The sequence below is a fragment of the Filicampus tigris genome, chromosome 5 (assembly GCF_054856515.1).
Source record: "Filicampus tigris isolate MCC_2025a chromosome 5, RoL_Ftig_1.0, whole genome shotgun sequence".
NCBI classification, from domain to species: domain Eukaryota; kingdom Metazoa; phylum Chordata; class Actinopteri; order Syngnathiformes; family Syngnathidae; genus Filicampus; species Filicampus tigris.
Window position 1 is genome coordinate 9,452,501 of NC_141221.1, and position 24,052 is coordinate 9,476,552.

At 39.7% G+C, this 24,052-nt stretch overlaps 2 protein-coding genes across 3 annotated transcripts in view; one reads left to right on the forward strand and one right to left on the reverse strand.

Moving 5' to 3' along the window:
* Nucleotides 1–286, forward strand: part of LOC147147194 (hydroxycarboxylic acid receptor 2-like) — a 2,099-nt gene extending 1,813 nt beyond the window's left edge. The window contains exon 1 of the mRNA XM_086031433.1: nt 1–286. This exon is cut by the window's left edge and continues 1,813 nt beyond it. The gene's annotated coding sequence lies outside the window, so the exon portion shown is untranslated.
* Nucleotides 287–704: 418 nt separating this feature from the next.
* Nucleotides 705–24,052, reverse strand: part of kntc1 (kinetochore associated 1) — a 35,966-nt gene continuing 12,618 nt past the window's right edge. The window contains exons 26-62 of one of the 2 annotated variants that reach the window (XM_086031431.1): nt 23,899–24,002; nt 23,699–23,801; nt 21,974–22,108; nt 21,772–21,891; nt 20,583–20,655; nt 19,433–19,500; nt 18,961–19,208; nt 18,640–18,812; nt 18,336–18,436; nt 17,804–17,948; nt 17,539–17,595; nt 17,282–17,445; nt 16,950–17,054; nt 16,379–16,507; nt 16,176–16,292; nt 15,563–15,672; nt 15,281–15,485; nt 14,274–14,363; nt 13,439–13,604; nt 12,553–12,611; nt 12,250–12,466; nt 12,109–12,182; nt 10,897–11,107; nt 10,006–10,118; nt 9,853–9,908; nt 9,162–9,240; nt 8,484–8,608; nt 7,744–7,879; nt 7,539–7,634; nt 6,309–6,365; nt 6,177–6,231; nt 5,474–5,537; nt 5,259–5,388; nt 4,493–4,582; nt 3,240–3,394; nt 1,930–2,008; nt 705–1,170 (exon numbers count right to left, since the gene is read on the reverse strand). In XM_086031431.1, coding sequence (XP_085887557.1) covers nt 1,075–1,170; nt 1,930–2,008; nt 3,240–3,394; nt 4,493–4,582; nt 5,259–5,388; nt 5,474–5,537; nt 6,177–6,231; nt 6,309–6,365; nt 7,539–7,634; nt 7,744–7,879; nt 8,484–8,608; nt 9,162–9,240; nt 9,853–9,908; nt 10,006–10,118; nt 10,897–11,107; nt 12,109–12,182; nt 12,250–12,466; nt 12,553–12,611; nt 13,439–13,604; nt 14,274–14,363; nt 15,281–15,485; nt 15,563–15,672; nt 16,176–16,292; nt 16,379–16,507; nt 16,950–17,054; nt 17,282–17,445; nt 17,539–17,595; nt 17,804–17,948; nt 18,336–18,436; nt 18,640–18,812; nt 18,961–19,208; nt 19,433–19,500; nt 20,583–20,655; nt 21,772–21,891; nt 21,974–22,108; nt 23,699–23,801; nt 23,899–24,002 — 4,305 coding nt within the window. In that variant the 3' untranslated portion in view covers nt 705–1,074. Of the gene's footprint in view, nt 1,171–1,374; nt 1,804–1,929; nt 2,009–3,239; nt 3,395–4,492; nt 4,583–5,258; nt 5,389–5,473; nt 5,538–6,176; nt 6,232–6,308; nt 6,366–7,538; nt 7,635–7,743; nt 7,880–8,483; nt 8,609–9,161; nt 9,241–9,852; nt 9,909–10,005; nt 10,119–10,896; nt 11,108–12,108; nt 12,183–12,249; nt 12,467–12,552; nt 12,612–13,438; nt 13,605–14,273; nt 14,364–15,280; nt 15,486–15,562; nt 15,673–16,175; nt 16,293–16,378; nt 16,508–16,949; nt 17,055–17,281; nt 17,446–17,538; nt 17,596–17,803; nt 17,949–18,335; nt 18,437–18,639; nt 18,813–18,960; nt 19,209–19,432; nt 19,501–20,582; nt 20,656–21,771; nt 21,892–21,973; nt 22,109–23,698; nt 23,802–23,898; nt 24,003–24,052 lie in introns of those variants that run through there. The other variant, XM_086031432.1, reaches the window with a different exon arrangement.

Below are 24,052 nucleotides of genomic sequence, written 5' to 3' on the forward strand. Positions count from 1 at the left end.
CAGGCGCCAAGCCGGGGGGCAATAAGTATGCCCACACCTGCTCGGCGCCTCTCATCCTGGGCAACTCCAGAGTGGAAGAGTGTCCAACCCCTCTCGAGAGGACTGGGACCAGAACCCAAGCTGTGCGTGGAGGTGAGCCCGACTATATCTAGTCGGAACCTCTCAGCCTCACACACCAGCTCAGGCTCCTTCCCTGCCATAGAGGTGACATTCCATGTCCCAAGAGCTAGTTTTTGTTGCCGTCAAGGTCCCTGTCTTCTGCCGCTGCCCAGCTCACACGGCACCCGACCCCTTTGGCCCCTCCCACCAGTGGTGAGCCCATGGGAAGGGGGACCCACGTGTCCTTTTCGGGCTGAGCCCGGCCGGGCCCCATGGGTGCAGGCCCGGCCACGAGGCGCTCGCCATCGAGCCCCACCTCCAGGCCTGGCTCCAGAAGGGGGCCCCGGTGACCCGTGTCCGGGCGAGGGAAAACGTGGTCCATTCATTTTTTTCTTCATAAGGGGTCATTTTGAGTTTTGAATTCATCTTCAAGATTTCGAAATTTGTTTCTGAGCGTTTGAAGATAATTGCTGAAAACGTGCAAAGACTGACTAAAGTAATAAGAATGAATATTCGTTAAATTCATTTTGCCGTTTCCCCACCCCAAATTAGTTCATTTAAATGTATTTATTCATTTTGTACATTTAGAAAAAAAAGAAATCTTTATCTGAGTATCGAATGTGTAACCAAATTTATTATAAACAAAGAAATAAAATGGATATAAACAATTTTACCTTTTTTTTTTTTTTTGACATCTATGAATGAACTGGCCTACCCGGTCCGTTTTATAAATCAAATGTAGTCTTTGCGTAAAAATGTTTGCCCTGCCCTAATCGACTGACTTTCCCCTGCATTTTCACTGCTTCTGCAAAAAAGCACGGAAACGCAATAAAGACCACAACATGGCCTCCAACTGTGTTGCTTCATCACACTTCATTCACTCAAGAAATGGCAGAGTCCGCTGATAGTGTAGTGGTACACACGCCTGAGTTGTGTGCGGGCAGCGTGGGATCGATTCCCGCTCAGTGACAGTGTCTATGTGTGCCCTGCGACTGGCTGGCGACCAGTTCGGGGTGTAGTCTGCCTTCGCCCATTGACGGCTGGGATAGGCTCCAGCAACTCCCCGCGACCCTGTATAGGATAAGCGGTTTGGAAGATGACATGACAAGAAATGGCAGATTCACACTTCCTCTAAGTGCAGGTCACACCTTAAAAAAAGTGGTGCATAAAATTTTCAATTTTCAGAATAAAGCGCACTTACAAGATGCTAATATTTTTGAAAAACATGTAAAGCCCACCTCCACCAAAAAAAAAAAAACGCAAACACATCAGCAATTTTGGACTCCATTTTCTTTACATTTTTTTCAGAAACAAGTCATTTTGTATAAAGAGTCAGAATTGAATAATTTTACTAAGCACTGGCATCTACGTAATCTATTCTGTAAACCTGACTTTTTACACGGGCAGCACAGTGTTGTAGTGGTTAGCACATCTGCCTCACGGTTATGAGGTTTGGGGTTCAAATCTCAGCATTGGAGTTTGCATGTTCTGACAGATTTGAACGGCCCTCACCTGTACTTAAAATGATGTCACCTTTACACTATATCAAAGCAAGGCTAAAAAAACAAACAAACTGCCCAACCCCATACTTAACAATGGGAACATTTATTTGAACAGGAAACAAAGATAAGATTACAAAATTACAGTGGCAATAACGTTTAGCAGAAACTCATTTCATCAAACATTCTGCAAGGTAAGAAGGTCCTAGAAGGGGAAAAGCATTCCACCTTAAGTATACACCAAAATGGCAGCGTGTACGAAAGTCAATGAATGGCAATTCCGTTTTTGTTTTTAATTACTTTTATGATTTATCGTTAATAATTGTGTTACCTGGAGGCCTCTGTTTGTTGCATCTTCATGGTCTCGGTGTTTCATGTACTCCTGAGCCAGCCAGCGAGCGTCATCGTGACTGAGGAGCACATCAAATCACTCATAAACGGTCTAAGTTTCAAGTAGACAGCACTTATAATACTGTGCACAGTGTGCAGGATGGAAAATGTCCTTCATATTGGGTCTGGAGAGACACAGGTGACTCTAATTGGACACAAAAGGATACCGGTAGATACACGGTAAGAGGGATCAATAATTAGACCACAAAGCAGTAAGTAGTAATAATTAGGTCTAAAAGTAATAGCTTGGGTCTGAAGAGACACAACGCCAGATCGGTATATCACATTTTAAAAAAAAACGGGTAAGATTGATAAGATCCAAAAGCAGTAGCTCGTGTCTGAAGACACACGCGAGAAGAATAATTAGACCAAAAGCTGCAGAACAAAGTCTGACGAAAAACAGGTGAGAATCATAGTCAGATCTAAAAGCTTCCGGTAAGGTCTGAAGAGAGGCAAAGTGATACTAAAACTGGCTCATTAGGTCAGGTGTAAAGAGAAACAGGTGAGATTAATAATCAGATCTAAAAGTAGTATGTTAGAGTTAAAGGTAAGAATTCGGGTTAATATTAGAAGCGTGACGGATGAGAGAGTTAATCAGACACTAAAGCAGTAGATCAAGTCTGAAGAGGGAAATGACATTTGTAATAATACTGGAAAGCAGAAGGTTCAATTTGACGGGTGAGACAAGTCAGACAAAAGTTGTATATTGGACCCAAAGAGACTAATACTCAGACCTAAATGTAGTAATCTGATAATCTGAGAGATGATTAATAGGAGGCAAAATCAGTATCTTGGATGTGAAGAGAGTCAAGTGAGACTAAAAATCTGACACAAAGGCATAAGATAGACAATGAGTAGACCACGGACAGTGGATCCTAGTGATCTTGATGAGTTTGAAGAGGCACAGGTGCGAGTGAAAATCTGACCCAAAAGCAATAAATCAGGTCTGAAGAGACACAGATGAGACTAATAATCAGACCCAAAAAGCATTTGATCAAGTGTGAGGAGAGACAGGTGAGACTAAAAATAAGGCCGACAACGCTTTAAAATATTCTGGTATGAGTGTTAAGTTTAAAGAACCATTCAAAGCGTCTGTTGTGGTGTCTCACACTGTCTAAGCAGGCAACCGGTTAACCATATGGGGATTGCTCAATCACAAAAGAGGAAATTTCTTGTTGAGCAATACACATAATATCTGTTGTCATGGCAACGTGACAAGCAACACCATAAGGCCTAAAGAAAAGGACTTACCAGTTGTGGTTGATCAGGTAATTGATCAGGTCCTTCACTTTGTCCAGTTGGCCTCTGGTCGCTATGAACATCTTCAGGTGCGTGAAGTGATTGGTCTCCACAAGCTTGACATGTTGACCGTGTTGCATCATGTAGGTCAACACAGTCTCCCTGATCTGAAAGATCAGAAGACACGATAGAGTAATCGCCCACAATATTCGAGCTTCGCTACTCACCAATTCCCCTGGTCGTGTTTTTCTGTGAAACCTATTCTCCTTTATTCGCTGAAAAACTCACTTTTTGCGCTCTTTCTAAAAAGTGTCACACGAGGTCACAAAATCTCTGACAAAATAAGTACGAATTTGTGTCAAGGAAGTACAGTGGAACCTTGTCTTAAGAGTAAGGAGTAAGTAAGGTTCTCGCAAAAATAGCTGCTGTAGTCCACAACTCGCACCGAGACGCTCACACGCGCTGACTAAGGGGCCATTCTGACTCGTCACTCACCAAGCCACAAACCCCTTAAAAGCACATTCGCAACACACAAACGCTACAGTAATTACAATATACTGTATAAAACAATTTCTTTACATTCTTTTTTTTTAAGAATAGAGTGGTGTTTTTCTATCATGAATACATTAAAAATTGTCTGGTTTTTTTTTTGTCTGAAACAAGTGCAATTCCAGTGCATTTTTCCCCAAATCAAATCACAGTCATTTATTTTGAAGGGTAATGTTGGAATGTGAGTTAAAAACTATATTAAACTATTTCGGGATTTACAATTTGGTTTTTTTTTACTACAGGCAATAATAAAGATTTTGTGCTTGGGGTCGGGGTTCGCTATTCACTAAACAGCTGGATGTGCAATCTGAATATTTCCGGCTAAATGACAATAATGCTCTTATCGCATGTCTTCGCCACCCGAGAATCTTCTCACCATCGGACAAGTTCACAGCTTTTAGTTTCCTCTTTAACATCTTTACTCACTCGTGAGATGAATTTGCACAAGATCCCAGTGTTAATCAAAAACAACACCAGTCACGTGTTGCTCGGCAACAGTAACTTCCCTTAGTCAACCCAAACATATTTTTTTCAAGAATATGTTCCCAGCAGCCTTAACTTGTATTCCGCAAACTCAAAATTAATCAGAATTCTGTGCTTCAACTAGTGGGCGTGCTGGGAACATATTCTTGAAAAAAATATGTTTGGGTTGACTTCCCCTTTAAAGGATAAAAATAAAATGTATTAAAAAAAAAAATAATGAGGCGACAACTCACCTGTGAGGGAATTCCGGCAAACTCTCCCGTGTTCATGAGCTCCTCTTCCTGATCCAGTACAGTGAGTGGGTCATGGACGGAAAGAAAGCCCTGCGCACATCATGCAGCAATTTCACCAATAGGAATTGACTGCCCAGATTAGCTGTAAAGTTAAATGGTCGGTTATGATGAGACAGGTGGTGAGACTTTGAATATGACCACAAAACAGGTCAGGTACGACGAGACATTGTTGAGAGTAAAAATCTTAGCCAAAAGCAGTTTTGTCGAGTCCGAAGATACAAGTGAGACTTCAATGAGACCCAAAATCAGCAGGTTGGGGCTAAAGAGACACAGCTCAATCTAATATTTATTATATCGGTATTTATTGTGTTTTGTTATTCACGTGTGCAAAGTAGCATCCCCTCCCCCTATCCTCAACACTGCACGTTACAGACCAAATCAGTAACTTAATAATGTTTGTGCATTTTCTGTACTATCAATTTGAAATAATGTCCTGTTTTCGTATGATAAAGGGATGGACATTTTTATATTGTTTTTTTAATTTCTTTTTCTTTTTTTAAATTTGATTCATCAATTAATCGAAAAAATAATCAACGGACGAATCGATTATTAAAATAATTTGTGAGCAGCTCTAAAATTGAAAAAAATGTGCAGTTAATACATGTGATCGGGGTCTGTATCGGCTGATCTCACTCATGGATGATCAGGATCGTCAGCATTAAACCCTAATCGGAACACCCCGACTTGTTGTAGTTGGCATGGTCACCTGAACCTGCTGTTCTTTTTTGCTGACACAAGGGATAAGCAGCAGCGTTCCCAGGGCAAAGGCCAGCAGACTGAATTGGGTGAAGCCTTTGGCGATCCCAATCAAGTCCATGCTTAACAACAGCGGACACCTGGGATCAACGCAAAATAAATCAAATCCAAAACTACATCCATGCGGTATGCAAACAGTACATTAAGACAAAGAAGAGAGTGTACTTTAGAAGGAGAACAAAGTTCCTGTAGAATATCGCTTGCTGATCCACACTCAATGGCAACGAAGCTGAAACCAAAACAGGAATGAAGTACATTAATATTCAATATTAGCATTATAATAGTAAAGTAGCAGATGTTTATTCATACTATTATTATAATAGTAAAGTAGTAGATGTTGGCAAGTGTGTAATTAGAGTAACATCAATGATCCTCTACATAGGCCCGTCTGTGGCATTTTGCATTATTTGTTAGCATTAAGCTAGCAGACCCCATTTTTTGGGGATGAAATAACATGTTTTGGTTGAACATTTTGGTGTTTACATATACAATGTTTAATTCCATTCATTTTTTTGTGTTAGTTACAGAGTAACTTTCAACTGTAGTGTGACAAAGAGGAGGTTAAAACAAGCAGGCTTTGCTTCTTATTTGGAGAACTGTGCGAACAAGTCTTTCTTTTTCCTTTTTTAAGTGAATTTATATGATAGTCTCCCGTTTTCGGACAGTGAGAAAATGAGAACAGGCTCTTAAGGAGTACTTTAAAGTGTGCTTTAATACGTTTAAATGTTTGTAAAGCAAGTGGGAGTGGTAAACCCATTGTAAAATTATGTATTTACATGGTCACTGGTACAAAAGCCCCATGATAACGAGGGGTTCACTGAACTGGCATTAATATGAACCAATTAATATGACATCCTTAAATGAATACCTGAGACAAAAGGTGCTAGTAGCATACTCTTCCAGGCCCTGGAGAAACTAGAAATCTAGAGAAATGAGAAAGCAAAAGCCCATGAAGTCTGACAGCTGTTGTTTACTTTGATTATTTATTTTTAAAGACTACCTCCCACAGGGCTGGCACTGCAACCACTGTTTCCAGTACCTTCTGGAGATCGGTAATCTGAGAGGAGAGAGGAGTGTACATTTTATTTTCCTGCACATTCACTTTAACAAGGCCTATGAGCAATGAGTGATCATGTTAAAATTATGTTTTTTTTTAAAGTGTACATATATACACACTCAGATAAAATATAACTCAGTTAAAAGAATGCAGTAATTACATCAATTCACAGACACTATCATTCATACAAATTGAATAGTAAACTCTGATAGACGGTTTGGTCGGGTCTGAAGGGACACTTACAGTAAAGACCCGATAGCAAAAGGTTGGTTCGGGAGACAGGTAAGGCCAAAAATCTTAACCAAAAGTACCTGCGGCAGACTTGGTCTGAAGAGGTACAGAATGAATAATCTGAGCAACAAGTAGTTGGTTGGTTCTGAAAAGATGCAAGACTAACAACTTCACCACAAAGTAGTTGGGCAGGTCCGAAGAGAAAGGTTAGACTAGTAATAAGATCCGAGGGCAGAAGGGCATGTCAATGTAGTAATACAACCAAAAGTGTTAGATTGGGGCTGAAGAGAAAGAAAAAAACCCAAAACAAAACAGACAGATGAGCCTATAATCAGACCCAATAGCAGGAGGTTGGATCGAAAGAGACAAGTGAGACAAAAACATAGCAAAATAATTAATAAGTAGTCGATTGAATCTGAATTGACACAGATGAGTCTATAATCAAACCCAAAAGCAGAAGGTCTTAAGAAACAAAAAGGTGAGACTAAAAATTGGACCCAAAAATAGTAAAATGGGTCTAAGGGACACAGGTGAGATGAATAACAATCAAAATGGTTGGTTGTGTAGAGACCTGAGACTATCGGACAAAAAGTAGCTGGCTGGGTCTGAAGAGATACACATCCCTCACCCAAAAGTAGTAGACAGGGACAGAAAGGATACAAGTGAGACAAATAATAAGATCCTAAAGAGGATGGTCGAGTTTGAGGAGACGAGACTAATTAAAAAAAAAAAAAAAAGTATTCAAACACAGGTGATACTACAGAGACCAGAAGCAGTAGATCATATCTGAATAGACACCGGTGATACTCAATCGGTCTGGGGGAAAAAACAAAGAAAAAAAAAAAAACTGGTAGCGAAGCCCCCCCCCCCCCCACCCCAAACAAAACCTGCCATCTGAATAGAACATTCGTGTAATGCTATATTAAATGTGAATGTCCTCACCAAGTTGAAGCAGAGCATTTTGTGAAGAAGACTGTTCCACAGCTGAGAGTCATAAACCTTGTACTCAAGGCACAGGTCTGCCACCAAGCACACCGCCTGAAAACACAAAACTTTTCCCGTAAGTGCCACAATCCCCAAGAGCAGGGGAGGGGGTAAGCAGTCTTTTGGGCTCAAGGGCCACATTTTCATACCAAGCAGACCGTACCTGTGGCTCGTGGCTGTGATTCTTCCACAACCCTTTGATCAAGCCCTCTTTGGGGCTACTGAGGAATGACCGCACCGTGTAGGGAATGTTCAGCGCCTCCAGCCGGGACACGAAGATGTAGCATTTCAGGTGGTTGCTGTAACATACATCCTTTTTAACAATTCTGTAGAAATTGCATGCGAAAGCTGAAGAGCTCACATCGGACTGAGATGCTGGGGAATCAATTCAATTGGAAGTGATGTGCAATTGATGAAAACTAAATTTAAATGATTGAGGTAAATTTGTAACATTTCTGCATGAATTTGGGGATTTAGTCACGGAAAATATTGAATAGTGAAAATACTAGGAATTTGTTTGAATTGGCATGTTAATTGTGAAGAGTGCTGGGAATGTGATTATTCCGAAGACGTCCTGAGCTGAACATTTTAAAGTTGGAATAGTTTGAATCGGGCGAGAAATGTGAAAGAAAGGGTTAAATATATAAAATATCTCCTAATTTGGGAATTTGGTTGTGAAAATTTGGAAATTTGATGAATGTGATTAATTGCTCCGCAATGAGCTCAATGTTTTGAAGTTGAAATGGTTTGAATCAGTAAAGGCCTGGAAAAATGTAAACCACCATTGAATTGGGGCGATTTTATTGTGAAATTGAAAATAAAAAAAAAAAAAGAAAGAATTTTGGTGCAGTATGTTGAATGTTCTTCAGCATTCCCAAAATGAAAATCACTGAATCAGCTTACTCCAGTTCCGCCCTTGGGATCTTCAACTGGGCTTCCAGGGTGTCAGCGTCGGCGAGACGGATGAGGCAAAGGAGAGCTCGGGTTCGATGGCATAAGGTGAGACAAGGGCCGGATTTGCTGAGAGGCTACAGGCGGAAGAACATAAGAATGCAGACAAACACTTATGTGCAGAGCTGACCAGACTATTCCGTCTATCCACCTATAACAGACGCCCATTTTTTAGGCAATAAATGATAGACAGGAAACCTTAAAAAAAAAAAAAAAAATAGCCGGACTAAGCATAGTTGTAAACCCATCTTTTCCGTCTATCTCGCCGTGAGACTTCAATGGCTGCGGCGAGACTTTTGTTTCCCGTCGGCCGCAGCTCTAAAAGGTACCAAAAAAAGTCCTAAAAGGAGACGCAGACAGTCCGGCCGCGGTGAGGCTTTCATGCCACGGTAAGTAAGTCTTTTGTTTCAAATATCGCTTGGACAGAAACGCTAACGGAAACCTGTTGAGAATGATAGGCGGACCAGCCTATAGGCGATCACTATTTGGTCCGGCCGGACAAAAAGGCAAATAGAAGGATGGGTACCCCAGGTGCCAGGCGGAAGGTGATAAACGGACTGCGAATTTTTTTGTAAAATGCCCAGCTCTGCTTATGTGGACGCATTTCTCCCACCGCAATGAAGGACTCACCCAAGTCTCGGCTGACAGGATAGAGCTGAGAAGGCACACGGCATTGGCTGAAGGTTGAGACTGCAGCATGTACACCACCCTGACAGCAACAAATAGTATGGCAAAGGTTAAATCTTATAAGAACCAGGTGCCTTTTTTCTAATGCTTCACTTTAAATGTCATTGAAATTGTGCATTTGCAAAGAAGAAGACAAGTATATGGATGTTGCATTTTCCTAAAAAGAAAATATTGAAGCTTTTATATAAAAATGTTTCGTTTCATTTTTTTAAAAAATCATTCACTTCCCAAAAAGCAGACAAACTACTGACGTTTCCTCAATTTCCTCAAAATGTATTTAATTAAGATGTTATGTTCTATGAAATGCTTTTTAAAACACGCTTTACTTTTGTTTATTTGAGAATCTTTGCTTTATTAGATTGCTTTATTAGACATCTACAGCTAGGATTTTTTTTTTTTTTTTTTTTAGTTTTTTAAATTTTTCATTTCATCAAAAGAAGAAACTATTGGTGTTGCACTTTCCTAAAAAGACAAATATTTAGGATGTTACATAGCATGAAATATTTATGTTTTGTTCCCTTTGAAATGTAAATAAAATCCTGAATTCCTTCAAAGTAAGACATGTTATTGACGATACACTTTGCTAAAAAGAAAAGTTTTAGGGTGGATACTTACCATACATAAAGAAACCTACCTCATTAAGTCTGGGTCATCTTTGAAGTTCCTGACACATTCCTGGTGGCTGATATCCTTTTGAGGCAGACGTCCAAAATAGCAGAATAAAAAGGAATGAAAAATCGCGACTAGACTAGAGTATGTACAGTTTGGCAGCTGAAGGGAAACAAACCTTTGTCAACGCAGAACCCGTTTTGCAGATCCACTTTTCCAGCAGTGTATTGTGAATTTTCAGAAGATCCACTTGATTGATGTCGACAATTTCTTTCACCACAGTGTGTATGTCTGAAACACGGACACAATTAAAAGCATTCTTTTCCCCAAAAATATTAAACTACTGACAGTGCACTTTAGTAAAAAGAAAAGATTTACACTATTTCAAACTAGTATTAAACATGTAGTTTTTATTGTATGCATTGTTTAAGAATCTTTTCATCAGTGGAGAATTTTGTGGTAGTGATTTGCATTTTTCTACAGCTTCATTTCAAATGTCGTTAAACTACGTCATTTCCTAAAAAAGAAGACAAACTCTTGGTGGTGCAACTTATTAAATGGTAAACAATTGTCATGTATTTTGTTTCTTTTTAAATGTCATTAAAAATAATACATTTCATAAAAATATGATAAAATGTTGATGTTGCAGTCTCCAGGGAAGAAATGATTCATGATGTTACATACTGTTGAATATTTTGCTTGAATTTGTATTATTATGCATTACTTTATTTGAGAATCTTCCCTTAAATAAATAAATATAATATAATATATATAATATAATAAATACCTCGCAGTTTTCATTTTTTGTTTCATTTTAAATTCATTCGAAATCATGAATTAAAAAAAAAAAAAAAGCAAACTATTGACATTGCACATTCACAAAAGAACAGATTTAAACAGTTATGTACGCTCCTAAAAAGTCAAACTGGTGATGCGACATGTCTCAGTACCCTACTACTCTGGAGTGGCATCTGTAAATTTTTCACAAAAGCATTGTTGCAGATATGTTATTAAAATACCTGAGAACCGTTTGAAATTGTGAAACAAGTTGCATAATCTGTTAACGCACCAGGATAGGTTTGCCCTCCAGAGTCCCTGAAGCGTCGTTCCACGCTGCTGTGCTCATAGAGGACTGTAATGAGTTTGTCCGGAGCGCCGCTGAGCTTGAGGTGCTCTGGTGTGTTGAGCCGAGCGGTCATCAGGACGCTTTCCGTGGCAGAGCGCAGGAACTGCAGCTGCAGCGTGGACAGGAAGGCCTCCCCTCGGGTCCGCATCGTACTCTGCCAGTTTCCAAAAACACTCGTCGGGGATCAACTCAGCAAAAGCATAATCGTAAAGGAAGTTGATGCAAGTTAATGCTAGGAAAAAAAGTTTGTTTAACATCAGGAGAAAAAAAGCCCGCCAAAAAAGTCAAAACGTGTTTTCAATAATGACATTGTCACTTGCTTTTTGTAAAGGCAAACATGAAATAAAATTTAAAATTCCAAATTAAAACTTTTGTGTACGATATTAGAAAAACATGCGATATTCCATATGGGTGTTGAATATAGCAATATCGATATTACTGTGATAAGAACTGTGAAAATGTACCTAAAGAAACATTTTGACATTTTTATTATCTAATGAAAGAATTACACATTTTATTCATGCAGCAAAATAAGCAAGTGCAATGTAGTCTGTGCTAATTATTTGTAATTACCCAAGATAATGTTCAACTATTGGATGGCGATGCACATTTAAGTTTGCATGTGAAATTCAGATAAAAGCATACAATTGCAGAGGCGGGCAGAGACGCCCGTTTTCCTGATTAATGAATGACGGGACACCTTGTTAAAATGATGGGCTGACGAATGACGGAAGGGGTTTTTCATCCGTCATTGTAATCATCACTAACCGCGTCCGTCAGTCCGTCACTGGCAGACGCCCGTTTTTCTGCCGTTTTTTTTTAGGGGACCGACTGACGGACCAAAAGACTTCTGACGGACTAACTGCCAGATTTAAATGACAGACTGACTGACCGACGATTACAATTCGGTTCTGTCACGAAAAATGACGGACTGCTGAATGACGGATGGGTACCCTGGCCGCTGACAGGCCAGCAAATTGAAGTAAAGTGCCCACCTCTGCAATTCCATAATAAACTTATTGCATGTCTTTGCAATATGCATACTGCATGGGCCAATATCGCAATATTTTTTCCATATATTGTGCAGCCCGAATAAAAATCAGAGATTTCATTTTAAGGCCATAACGCACAACTCTTTTGCGAACAAATACCTACATCAAGGTTTGGACCACTAATCCATGCTTTTCCAATGGTCAAGCAAAACCGAAGTGACTGTGTCTTCTCATAGCCTGCAGACAAGATGACAGTTAATCTGCATGCTGAACAATACTGACAGATCACATGCTCCAGTTAAACCTGGAGGCAGCTCCTGGGTAATCTTGTGAGCCGTGGCAGCCGCCCATTCCTGGTTCTTGATAGAGCAGATGTACGTCATGATGGTCATGGCCACTTTTTGGATCTCCTTCTTGTTGGCTGGACCCTGAGCCATTTTCCTTTGCTCCAGGATGAGGGGCTTCATCTTTGTATCGAACACGTGGTTGACCACCAAGACGTAGAGCTTGTCCAGGCTCATCTGGCGGGGAGAGAGGGATGTTTTTTTTTTGTTTTTTTTTACACTGGAATGAGTTTGGGGCTGGCTTTTAGACTCATTTACAGTACCTTCATCAGTTTGGTGATGAGAATAATTGTTGGGATCGTCTCCTCACTGAGCTCCGGAGCTTAAAACATGAAACAAAGAGGGACTTGTTTAACATAATACAATACAATACAAAACAATTTTATTTATATAGCTCATTTCATAACAGTTAGAGCTGTAACAAAACACTTTACAAACAGTAGACAATAAATAAAGGCAATTAAAGGCCGTAATACACAAGTATTCATAAATATTAGATCACGTGACCTCAACTCGCAACCACAGTTATTTTGGGGTGACTGGACAATTTATTGATGGTGATTGGAACTTCAACTCATTTTGCATTGATCGTCATGAAAACAGAAACCAGGGACATGGCTGATAAATGCGGCAAACAGTTCATCAAGGTGGCAAATGACTGGGTAGTTGAAAAAAAAAAAAAAAAAGATATCAACCATAAATACATACATACATAAAGACAATGGGGGTCTTTGAGGCTTTTCTCAGCAATTTTTAAGTGAGATTAAAAATAGATTAGAATAGTAATAGGATCAATTAATTACAGATTATAATTAATCTATCAATTTTTTTAAATCTCTTGACAGCCCGAATATATATCTATAGCCTTTGCTGAGTCTTTTGTTCCATGTATATTTAAATGTGATTTCTTGGATCTTACTCATTAAAAAAAAAAAAAAATCTAAAATACTTTTATTACATTGTCATCATGGGGTGCTTTGTTTAGAATATTGAGGAAAAAAATGAATTTCATTTTTTAAATTAGGCTGTAACATAAAATATGGAAAAGGAGTGTTGTATTGTACTTTGTATATATCATAATAACTACCAGGGGAAAATATAATTGCCTTGTGTTAGCCCAGCGGGATACGTACACCGCGGTTAACTCACATATGATCTTCCAGTAGTGTTTGTTCTGCAATAGCAGGTGGAAAGGCAACCTGACGGCATCCAGGGGGCTGGGTGGCAGGCTGTTCTCCAGAAAGTATGCGTGCTCCACCTCCGAAGGGGGAGCCAGACGCTTGTAGGACTTCAAGTGCTGCAGGAGGCCAATCGCCTGTGGACCAAATGACAAGGATGTCTCATGTTTGGGATTTTTCACCATTCCTCTTTCATTGGGCTTGTCCTCATTCGGGAGGTGAGGGAGCTGGAGTCTTTCAATCAATCAATCAATCAATCACATTTTATTTATATAGCACTTTTCATACATAAAAATGCAACTCAAAGTGCTTTAAAACATTCAAAGCAAAACATAGAATTATCTTCAATCAAAAGAAAAGATAAATTATTTAAAAGTTGTTGAAAGCCAAACTAAAAAGGTGTGTCTTGAGCTTCCTCTTAAAAATATCAACAGTCTCTGCAGACCTGACATCCTCTGGCAGGCTATTCCAAAGGTGAGGACCAAAATGGCTGAATGCAGCCTCGCCATGCATTTTGGTCCTCACCCTTGGAATAAATAAAAGGCCGGCGCCAGAGGACCTCAGGATCCGCGAGGGCTGGTATGATAAAAGCAAATCAGATAAATAAGATGGCCCAAGACCATTAACACATTTATAAACTAATAAAAGTACTTTAAAATCGATCCTGAAACACACAGGGAGCCAATAGACGAGTCCATATGTTCCACCCAAAAAAAAAAAAATCATGATATAGCAGTGGACGCGGTAGGCGAACATACAATACGATATAGCAGGGGAAAACTAGTGTTATGTTTTAATTATTTTACCTGACTAGCAGAAAAGCTAGCAACATTCTCATCAGCAGCCAGTAAGAGCTTCAGCACCACCTCGATCCTCTCGTAGTTGTATGGACTGAGCTGAGTGGAAAAAAGTTAAGTCAAGAGATGGAGGCATGCACACCACGCACACAAATCATTGTGAAGAAAATAGCCGCGCCCATTAAAACGGTAAAAGTATAGATTATATTATCACTTGTGGAGGCACCCCTTCATCATTAAACCATTGAAATAGACTTTGGTATTAATGCCACATGCAGTGGACACATAGCCACACACAAATATAACAGATGGGATCGTCGTATGCGCCAGCACAAATTTTTAAGCAATCAGTTTTTAAGGGTTTACAGTATAAAGTGGACCCTGCATACTCGTAGTTTGGCACCACAGATTCACCTATTTCAAATATTTGTAAATGTGTTTTACTTTTTTTTCTCTGTCTTCCCAATGCATTTCAATGGGGCATCAATTATACGCGGATGTTTGCTATTTGCGAGGGATTGGGACCGGGTTGCTGCAGAGTGTGTATGCCATGCTGCATAAAGTGTGTTAAAGTAGCAGTTGCTGTCTCTGATAATTTACATGATCCCATCTATAACGTTTCATATATTTTCGCTTTAGGCTATCTGACGTTTGATAGACGAAATTATATGGTTTGGCTTGGCCATTTTTCTGTTTAAAAATAACATTTTAATTCTCTTTTGTTTTACGTGTCAGTAAAGTAAAGTTCAACTGGGATAAACAGCTTGAAGCAAGCATACTCCGCATCTTCTTTGAAGAATTGCGAGAGTGAAAATAATCATCATAGTATAATAATAAGCTTAAGTGTGTTTTAGAAAGTTTAAATGTGTTTAAAGTGTGTGGGAGGGGTAAATTAACAGGAAAAAAATGTATGGTCTCACTCTCTATATAATCATGGATTGTCACCTATCGCGAGTGGGTTTAAAGCATACCCCCCCACGATAAACAAGGGTTCACTGCATTCTCAATCTCAAAACCTTAAAAATGGCATCTGACAGACTGCTGATGAGCTCCCGAGTTTGGCGCAACTTGGGGATGATGCCCAGGACCCACTCCAGAGCGTCCGCATAGCACAGGGCTTGTTCGTGGCCTGTGTCTGCCTCCTCGTCCTCCTCCTCTTGGAGCAGAAGTACGGTGGTAACATACTGGTTGATGACATTGTCGCTATCCAGACCGTACGTGCTGAAGGTTATAAGGAGGAAGAGTTGGAGCACAAGAAAGTAGAGCTTGCTGAACTTCAGGACGGACATTTTAGAGACCTGCAGTACTGAAGGATGATGTCAGGAGTGATCCTCTTGTTCTTTACCAGAACAGGAATCAATGTGCTCTTCAACTCTGGTTGCTGGTGAAACACAGGCTGGATGGAGATCTGCAAAGGACACTAACATGAGATTAATAGAGCAAAGACATTTCTACACTACTCATAAAATATTTGGGATATTTTTTTTTGTCAGGATGAACCTAAAATGCAGTCTGTAACCTTTACAGGTGAAATGGGTTTAAGGTTTCTTTTTTTTTTCCAGACAATGCTTTTTTCAGCTGGGAATATGCGCTACAGAATACGGAAGGATGGATGGTAACACGGTAATTATTGTGGAAACAATCACATATATGATTATTATTAAATGCACTTGCGCCGCGATTGGCATCGTTTTGCCCAAATCAAATCATCGGTAATTATTTCCTTTTAATGGGTAAAGTGTGATGAGTTTGAGATGGCAAAGTGTTTTGGGATCACAGTTTGAAGTATATTTTGGGTTTTAATTAATATAGGCAGTGATAAATATTTTTGGGGGGGAGTATCCAAAACATTTTGTTATTCGTAGGGATTAGGGACCAAGATCTAACACGAATAATGTAGGTTTACTGTACCTCTATTTTGGCAAGCTTGATGCCCCATTCAGCATCGGTGATGACAGAGAGAAACTTGTTCTTTTCCTCAACGTGATTGTACAATCTGCAAAGCTCGACCCCAACCCTGGCCACAGCCTGAATACATGGAGATAATTACGACTATGATCACCATTACAGTCAATGACAATAACCACAGTCGTGAAAATACACATTTGGCGAACCAAAATTCTCTCATAGTTTTCCCACGTGTTGTCGATAACCTTCCACAGGATTTTAAAGACCTCTTCCTTTGAAAGGAGTGTGCACAGCCCGATGGCCAAATCGCAATCCACCATCCTCCAGTTGAACACCTACAGTACATCAAAGTCAGCTGTTTAGATTTGGGCGGTGGGGGGCAGAGTATGCATTTAGTACTGTATTGAATTTAGCAGTTTCCCTAAAACTGCTTACTTAAAATATATTCATGTTTTTTTTTAATCTAATTTAATAGTTGGTTGATTGATTTATTGGAATAAAATAAAAATAAAAAACACTTATTTTATATATTGATTGGTTAATTCTAATTAAATGAATCATAGCTAACTAAAAATTCCAAGAAATTATTTTCTTTGATTGATTCAAAGTATTTTACATGTGTAATTTTATTCATACATGTATACATAAAACACAACATAAAAACCTCATCTATGAATAACCTGGGCCACCTACCCCATTTAAAAACCAAAAATAGTTGTTGAGCACAAGTTTGAGCTCTGATTTAGACACATGGAAAATCAGCGGTTGGGTTCTCACTTTGTTGAGCAGAGCCACAGCAATGGAGTTCAAGGATGAGGTGGTGATCTTGCGCAGCTCGTTCAACGACACATTGTACTTTTTCAGCTCTTGTGCGTGGTAAAGCTGAAAAAGGATCATTTTGCTATCGTTCGTAGTCATACGATGAAGGTAGCCAACTTACTGCGTAGGTAAAGTTAGGAAGTAAGGTCGGGAAGGTGGTAGTAGGTATGGATGAAGTAATTAAGTAGGTGCAGTAGATAGGGAACCATGTTGATAGGTAGGTAGGTAAGTAAGGAACTAAGTACATATTGTAGAAAGGGAGAGGCTTATTGGGTATTGCAGCCCCCTACCTGTGCACTAATCTTGGGGTCCATGATGTTGGAGGTGACGTGCTGCAAGCAGCTGCCGTACGAGTTGACCAGCACCCTAAGAGCCAACACCAGCTGACTGCACTCCTGTAACAGCTGTAACATGCTGAGCAGAGGACTCAGCAATGGCCGCAAGTAGTTGAAACCTGCCAAAGCAAGGTTACGAGTCAAGTGGAATGACAATCTGGTGTGAACCCATTTAAAGACATACTGAAAATGGGCACGCTGACTGTACCCACCATCTTGAAATGAGCAGTGAGAGAGGCAGGAACAGTCCAGCGGGTATAGTTTGCTATCTGCAATCATGGGAAACAAGCAACCATTTGTGGATGGCTGCAGCACCACACTAGCGCACAGAGACAAGCATGGTAGCGATTTTAAAATATCAAATTGAAAATCAGGAATTTAAAATCGAATCAAATCGGAACTTGGGTGAATCGTTACATCCCTACAAACAATAAAAAAATACTCAATATTGAACTTACAGTAAATGCCTCGATTTACCTTGTGACACAGGTATCAAGCAGTCGGTTATTTCATATTGTACAGGTAACACGGACACTGGGTCCAAAACGATGCAATCCTCATGAAAGACATCTTGGAAACACCACTGAGAATAGGGATCTTTCTCTGTATCCATGGCTAAATCCTGCGTCCAACATAGTGTATGGTAGAATAACGTGTTTAATATCACATTCATTTCTCTTGTTGAATTAAAGTAGATATATTGTTAGCCTGACATCATACTCGCCAAAGTAATTTTTACTTAACTGCTACCAAATCAATAAAAACTACCAATGTTCTTATTAAAAAAAAATAATAATAAATAATATCGTAGACAGCTCAGAGGCTAGGAATGCAACTAACAATTTTTTAAATAATTGATTAATCTGTCAATTATTTGTCAATCCATGACTCAGACCAAAGGGGGGGAAAAAAAAAAAAAAAGAATTTGGCGAAAAAAAAAATGTCCACACCATTTCCGATAGAAAAGGAGAAAATGCATAAATAAACTAATTATGATTAAGTTGCTGACCTTGGCTACGAAGCCGTAGTTGTCTGATATTTGGCACTGGTGGTAGATGTCCATGGCAAGCCGTGTTGACTTGCAAAGCTCCAAACAATCTAGCAGCAAGTCTGTAATCATTAGAATACGGTACACCACAAGCAATTAAACAAATACTGTACAGTGAACCTCCAACCCTTCACCATTCGTGAACAAAATTTTCTGTAGAACGTAAAATGATTAGTTGAGAAACTCACATACAGTATTTGTGTTTGTTTTCTGTAACTCCCATTACTTATTCGCAAATTCTTCTAGAATATTGTTAAGTTTTTACCCGGGTGGCACACAGTGATGGCCTGGCAGGCGAGGTGGTAGATGACGGCCGGCAGGTCAATGTCATCAGGCAGCACCATGGGCACGTCGGCTTCCAGCATTTGGCACAGCGTTTTGGAGGCGGTGAATAGCACCTTGCCGGTTGCCGTGCTGGAGTGATGTTCATAGAGCTCGCTGAAGACAAATGCAAAACAAGACACTGACATTCAAAATGAAACATGGGGAAAAAAATGTGAATTGCTAGCAATAAATTCACCATTAAATGAAAGATTGTCAGCAAAATATTTGATAATACAATATATGTATCGTACAGGAATCGTACCCGAGAATCGGCAGGGCCTTCTTGACATTTCCCATCCCCAAAGCTCGCAAGGCCAGGTCAGACCAGAGCTCTTGCTCACTGCGCTGCAGCAACCGACCCAGACGACACAGGCCGGCCTCGGAGGAGATGGTTGAGGATGAATGATGGCCGCGCGTGCGCTCGTGTGCCGCAATGTGATGCTCCCGGATGTGTTTCTGGATCTCGGGGTCTTCGTAGTCGGCGGGGGTGAAGAAGATATCGAAATCCTCCTGAAGAAAAGCAAGTCAAGGAGGGCTATTAGTTGAACTCATTCATTGCCATTGACAAATTTACTTTTCTTTTCACAGCCCAGCCATTCAATCCCTGGAACTTTTTTATATATTTTTTCACATTTTTTTCAAACGTTAGGGTAAAAGAGGGTTTGAAAATGTCTGGCATTGAATGAGTTACTCAAAAGGGCTTGGTATTGCAATACTTGGTGTGGGGCATTCACCTCCATGTGAGCGATGGCCATGAACATGTGGAGGTTGTTTTCACACTCCATGCTCTTAAGAGCGTCATCTGCAGTTGACATGAAAGCAGGTGTGATGAAAAACGTATACACTCATACATTATTTTCTTTTATACGTGCATAACTAACTCTCTATATATGTTGTCAGGCAAAAACATATGTCCAAATTTGGTCAATTTCATATTTTTTCACGTACCTATACTATTAGTGAGTCCCCATGTACCGGTAGTATGTTGGGTCTTTTTGTTAGTTTTTTTAAAACAAATTATGAACCAAACTGCTACTTGTTGTGACGTGAGTTGAATCACAGCAGTCCTAAACCAAAGCAAAAAAATAAATATATACTGTATATATATTTTTCAAAATCATCCAAATGACTGCTCGCATCTCAGAAAACTCACAAGTTACATTTATCCCAAGCCACTAATGCATATTTCAGGATGAATTGAAAATGCATTTTTACGGACAAATGTCATTTAACCAACGCTGAACTTTTGAATACACCTGTCCTACAGTTCAGTGCTTAAAGCGGAAGTCAACCCAGCCATATTTTTTTTCAAGAATATGTTCCGACCAGTTGAAACACGGCATTCTGATTAATTTTGCGTTTGTGGAATATAAGTTAAGAAGCAAAATGCACTCGTTTTTAGCCACATCTGGGCGCGGCCAATTTGTCTTCTGTCGACTGAAAATGACATCGCAACTGCTCACAACGACCAATCATGACTGACCTGTTTTCTGAATCTGAGCCGTGATTGGTTGTTTTGAGCAGTTGTGATGTAATTTTCAGTCGACAGAAAACAAAATGGCCGCCCACAGAGTTGGCTAAAAACGAGTGGATTAACACTTATTTCACAAACGCAATATTTATCAGAATGCCCTGTTTCAACTAGTGGGCTTGCAGAGAACATATTCTTGAAAAAAAATGTTTGCATTGACTTCCTCTTAAGTACTTTTTACACAACTTGCTGTTGTCCAACAAGAATCTGAATGGCAAAATTCCCAACAGGTTTAAAAATGATGAAAATTCCAAGGACGTCTACTTCTTGTGTCTCTGCATCTCTATTACAACCTGCTCAAGGCTAAGCCACTGTGCCATTGTTATTTCAGAACTGAGAAAATTGGTACTTACATTTGTGTATGACATGCTGGTATTTCAGTGCCTCCACCATCACTTGTGCAATGACCATTTTCTCTTTCTTGTGCTAGTACAGACAAGAAATTGGCTCAACTTCTTTAACTCAAGCACATCAAATAATATCTCACTGCAGTGAACCCAAGCCGATTCAATGAAATGATTTTTTCGCTATCGAACATACCTGAAACTATTTGCTGAAAAACTTACCAGTTTTTTTGTGCTCTTTCTTTAACGCCAATAAGTGCCGCAAATCACCCCGCTTACACATATATATTAGGGCTCTCAAACTATTAAAAGGTTTAATCAAGTTAATCACAGTTTAAAAAATAATTGATCGTAATTAATCGCAATTCAAACTATCTCCAAAATATGCCATATTTTTCTGTAAATTGTTGGTGGAATGGAAAGATAAAAGACACAAGAGGGATATATACATTCAGCATACTGTTCATATGTAATGTATTTTTTCATTACAACAACAAATCCTCTTGAGATGAAAATTAACATTTTTAAATTAAAATTGTTAACATTCTAGAGTAGCCAGTATTTTAATTCACTACAAAAAAAAAAAACACAAAAAGGCCTCCGAACAGCGACATATTTCAAATGTGTGTGTGTGTGTGTAATGTACACATTTATATGTGGCCCTTGTAATATTCTTAGAGTTTATGTTTTCCGAGTGGTCCCTGAAGTGCAACCGAATGTGATTGGCTCATATGTTATGCTGTACTATGCTGTAGGTGGTATCAGAACGTCATGTGTTCCAAGACAGCCCTCTTCTCTAGTCATCCTCGGTCGCTGAGGCAAACCAATTTACGTATTCACATTTCTGAGATTTAAAGCTGCCGCTTCTTTCGAAATGCTCCTTTATAGTCCCGCGACACACGCGTCCGCTCTGCTGCTCACTGTGCACTTCCGAGTGGGATTATGCATCGGCGGTCATTCCGCGCATGCGTTAAATTCGTCAAATATTTTGACGCGATCAATTACAAAATGTAATTAACCGCCCGATAACACGGTAAATTTGACAGCACTATGTGCTATATAAATAAAGTTGCCTTGCCTAAACATTATAGGGCGGGACATCTACGTAGTTTTTGCAAATTTTTGCTATTTACAGGTCTTGGTCACTAACCACCACGAATAGAGAAGGTTCAATTTATGTTCTGGAGTCTTAACTCACATCATCAGACATGTGGTCTTTGTCCTCCAACTTCAGCATGGCCCAGGATGTGAGATGCTCCATCACGCAGGCAACCTCTTCGCAGGGCAAACTGTTCAGCGCGGTGACAAATGCATCGCTCTGTCCCCCCCCAAGAAAAAATTGTTGCGGACTTGAAGCAAAAAAAATTAAAAATGACAATTCTGTGCACCGAAACACTTACTTGGCCTTGGCAAATCAGCCGAATGAGATAAAACTTGTTGATTTGCGACGTCGGAAGTTTGTACGCTTCAGCCAGAGCCATGGCGTCTTGCAGGCATGTTGGACAGTCCTGCTTCAAGATGTACCGAACTACCACCTGCGAAACAAGACATCAATCATCGGTGGAAATCAAAATTCTGTGCACCCCTACTACATTGCACGATTTTAAAAAATCATTTCTTGGTTATTTACAGCAGGCAGGAAATGTAATGAAGAGTTACGCGCCTTCAGTGAACTCAACATTTTTGACAGTACCAAGATCCACTTGAAGACAAGCAGCTTAATTAAAAGAAGCTCCCCAACATATCTCCAGTAATTGTGGTTTTCTCACAAAGCAGAGACAATATATACAAGTGAGTATTGTGGCTGCACAAGTGTGTGTTTGAAGAGTTATAATTATCCTGACATCTAATGTATGCTAATTTCTATTACCGCGCATACGCTGCTTTGCATTATATGTTAGTATTAACACATTAAGGACGGGAGCGCATAACCGCGTTTCTACCACTAGAGCCAGGAGTGCTGTTGCATCTTTCTACCTTTAAAGCCGGGAGAGCGGATACGTCCATGTCTTTTTTTTTTATCCAATTCTCCGTCTCTTAACCAATTTAATGCATCAGAATATACAGATGATGGTGTCGCGAGACCGCCGAGGATGTCATGGAATTATTTATTCCATTATACCGTACATTAGTTTTACATCTTCGATTGAAACAGTAAATAATAATCCTGCCTGTGTGAAAGCCACGTCTAAGACCTTTAATTCTTTTGGAATTATGTTTCTGTCTGCTACAGGGGCTGAGATATTAATCATTTTTTAAGTGTTGAATTTCTAGGAAAACTTCAGGTTTTCAAGGGTAATTCCAAAGGTGACCTTAGGTTTTGGGGAGCTGTTGAGACAGGCGCTTCAGTCCTTAATGGGTTAAGTGGAGGACTCTTGTTAGAGCAAATGATAGTGTTTTGGTGCTTGAACATGTTGGTGCAACGTTTAACCCTCTTTTGTTTTATGGGTCCGTTTTACAGTAAACTTCAACTGGGAGAGACAGATAAACAGTTTGAAGCAAGCTCAATTTGCCTTGTATTAGCGAGAGTCTTGTTTTCTCTTCCTCAACATGATGTTATATGATAGAGAAGTTTGTGTTTTGATGAGTTGAAATATGTTTCAACCATATCGGAGGAGAAAAAGGAGGTTTTGTGGAACGTATCGCGTCATGTCTGTTGCGGAAACTACTGCTAAAAACTCAGTAAAAAGTTAATATATAAATACCGTAATTAATGAACATTTAAACATTAGGGCAAGATTTTATTTTCAGCTTTGGTTTTGTTTTAAGCCCTCCGATGGCCACCTAAGTGTCCTGCATCTCGGAAGGCTGCTGGCAGTGAAGAAAGATCCTGACAATCTAGGAGAAGCGCAGTTAGTCTTGACTCGCACCAAACTACGGAACACCATAACCTTAGGCATTATTGCTATATTTGGATATTCACAGGTTACAAAATAATACTGTGCAGTATTTTGTATACATTTTATGCAAGCAAAAAAAAAAGTGCAAATAAATTTGTCGTGTGTTTTAATAAGCTTGGCCGTGTTGAAAAAGTGTGGGAGGGGTAAAACAGCCCCCCAATTTTTTTTCTAACTTTCATCTATGTATGTATCCCCTGCGATTAACAGAGGTTCAGTGCATTTTACCATAATTTGACTTGGGCTTGGGTAGGTGTAACTGCGGATTCCGTAGCCACGCAGAAGTTTGCGGATTTCCATCAGACGGTACCTCTCCTTTAAAAGCTCCTGCCTGTGTTATGCAAAAAGTGATGATTTCTCAAATAACAACAATTAAGCTCTGGTTAAATTTGTATTAAATGGCCATCCCTAGGGAGGGTATGACATACTTTGGTCCGTCCATCTCCAGGTACTGCTGAACCAGCTCCTCCACCACAGTACTCCAGGGGAAGACAGCTTTCTGCATGATCTCCAACACAGCATCCACCTTCAACTGTGGGGAATAGTTCCCGCCGGAAATATATTTGGAACTTACATGAATCA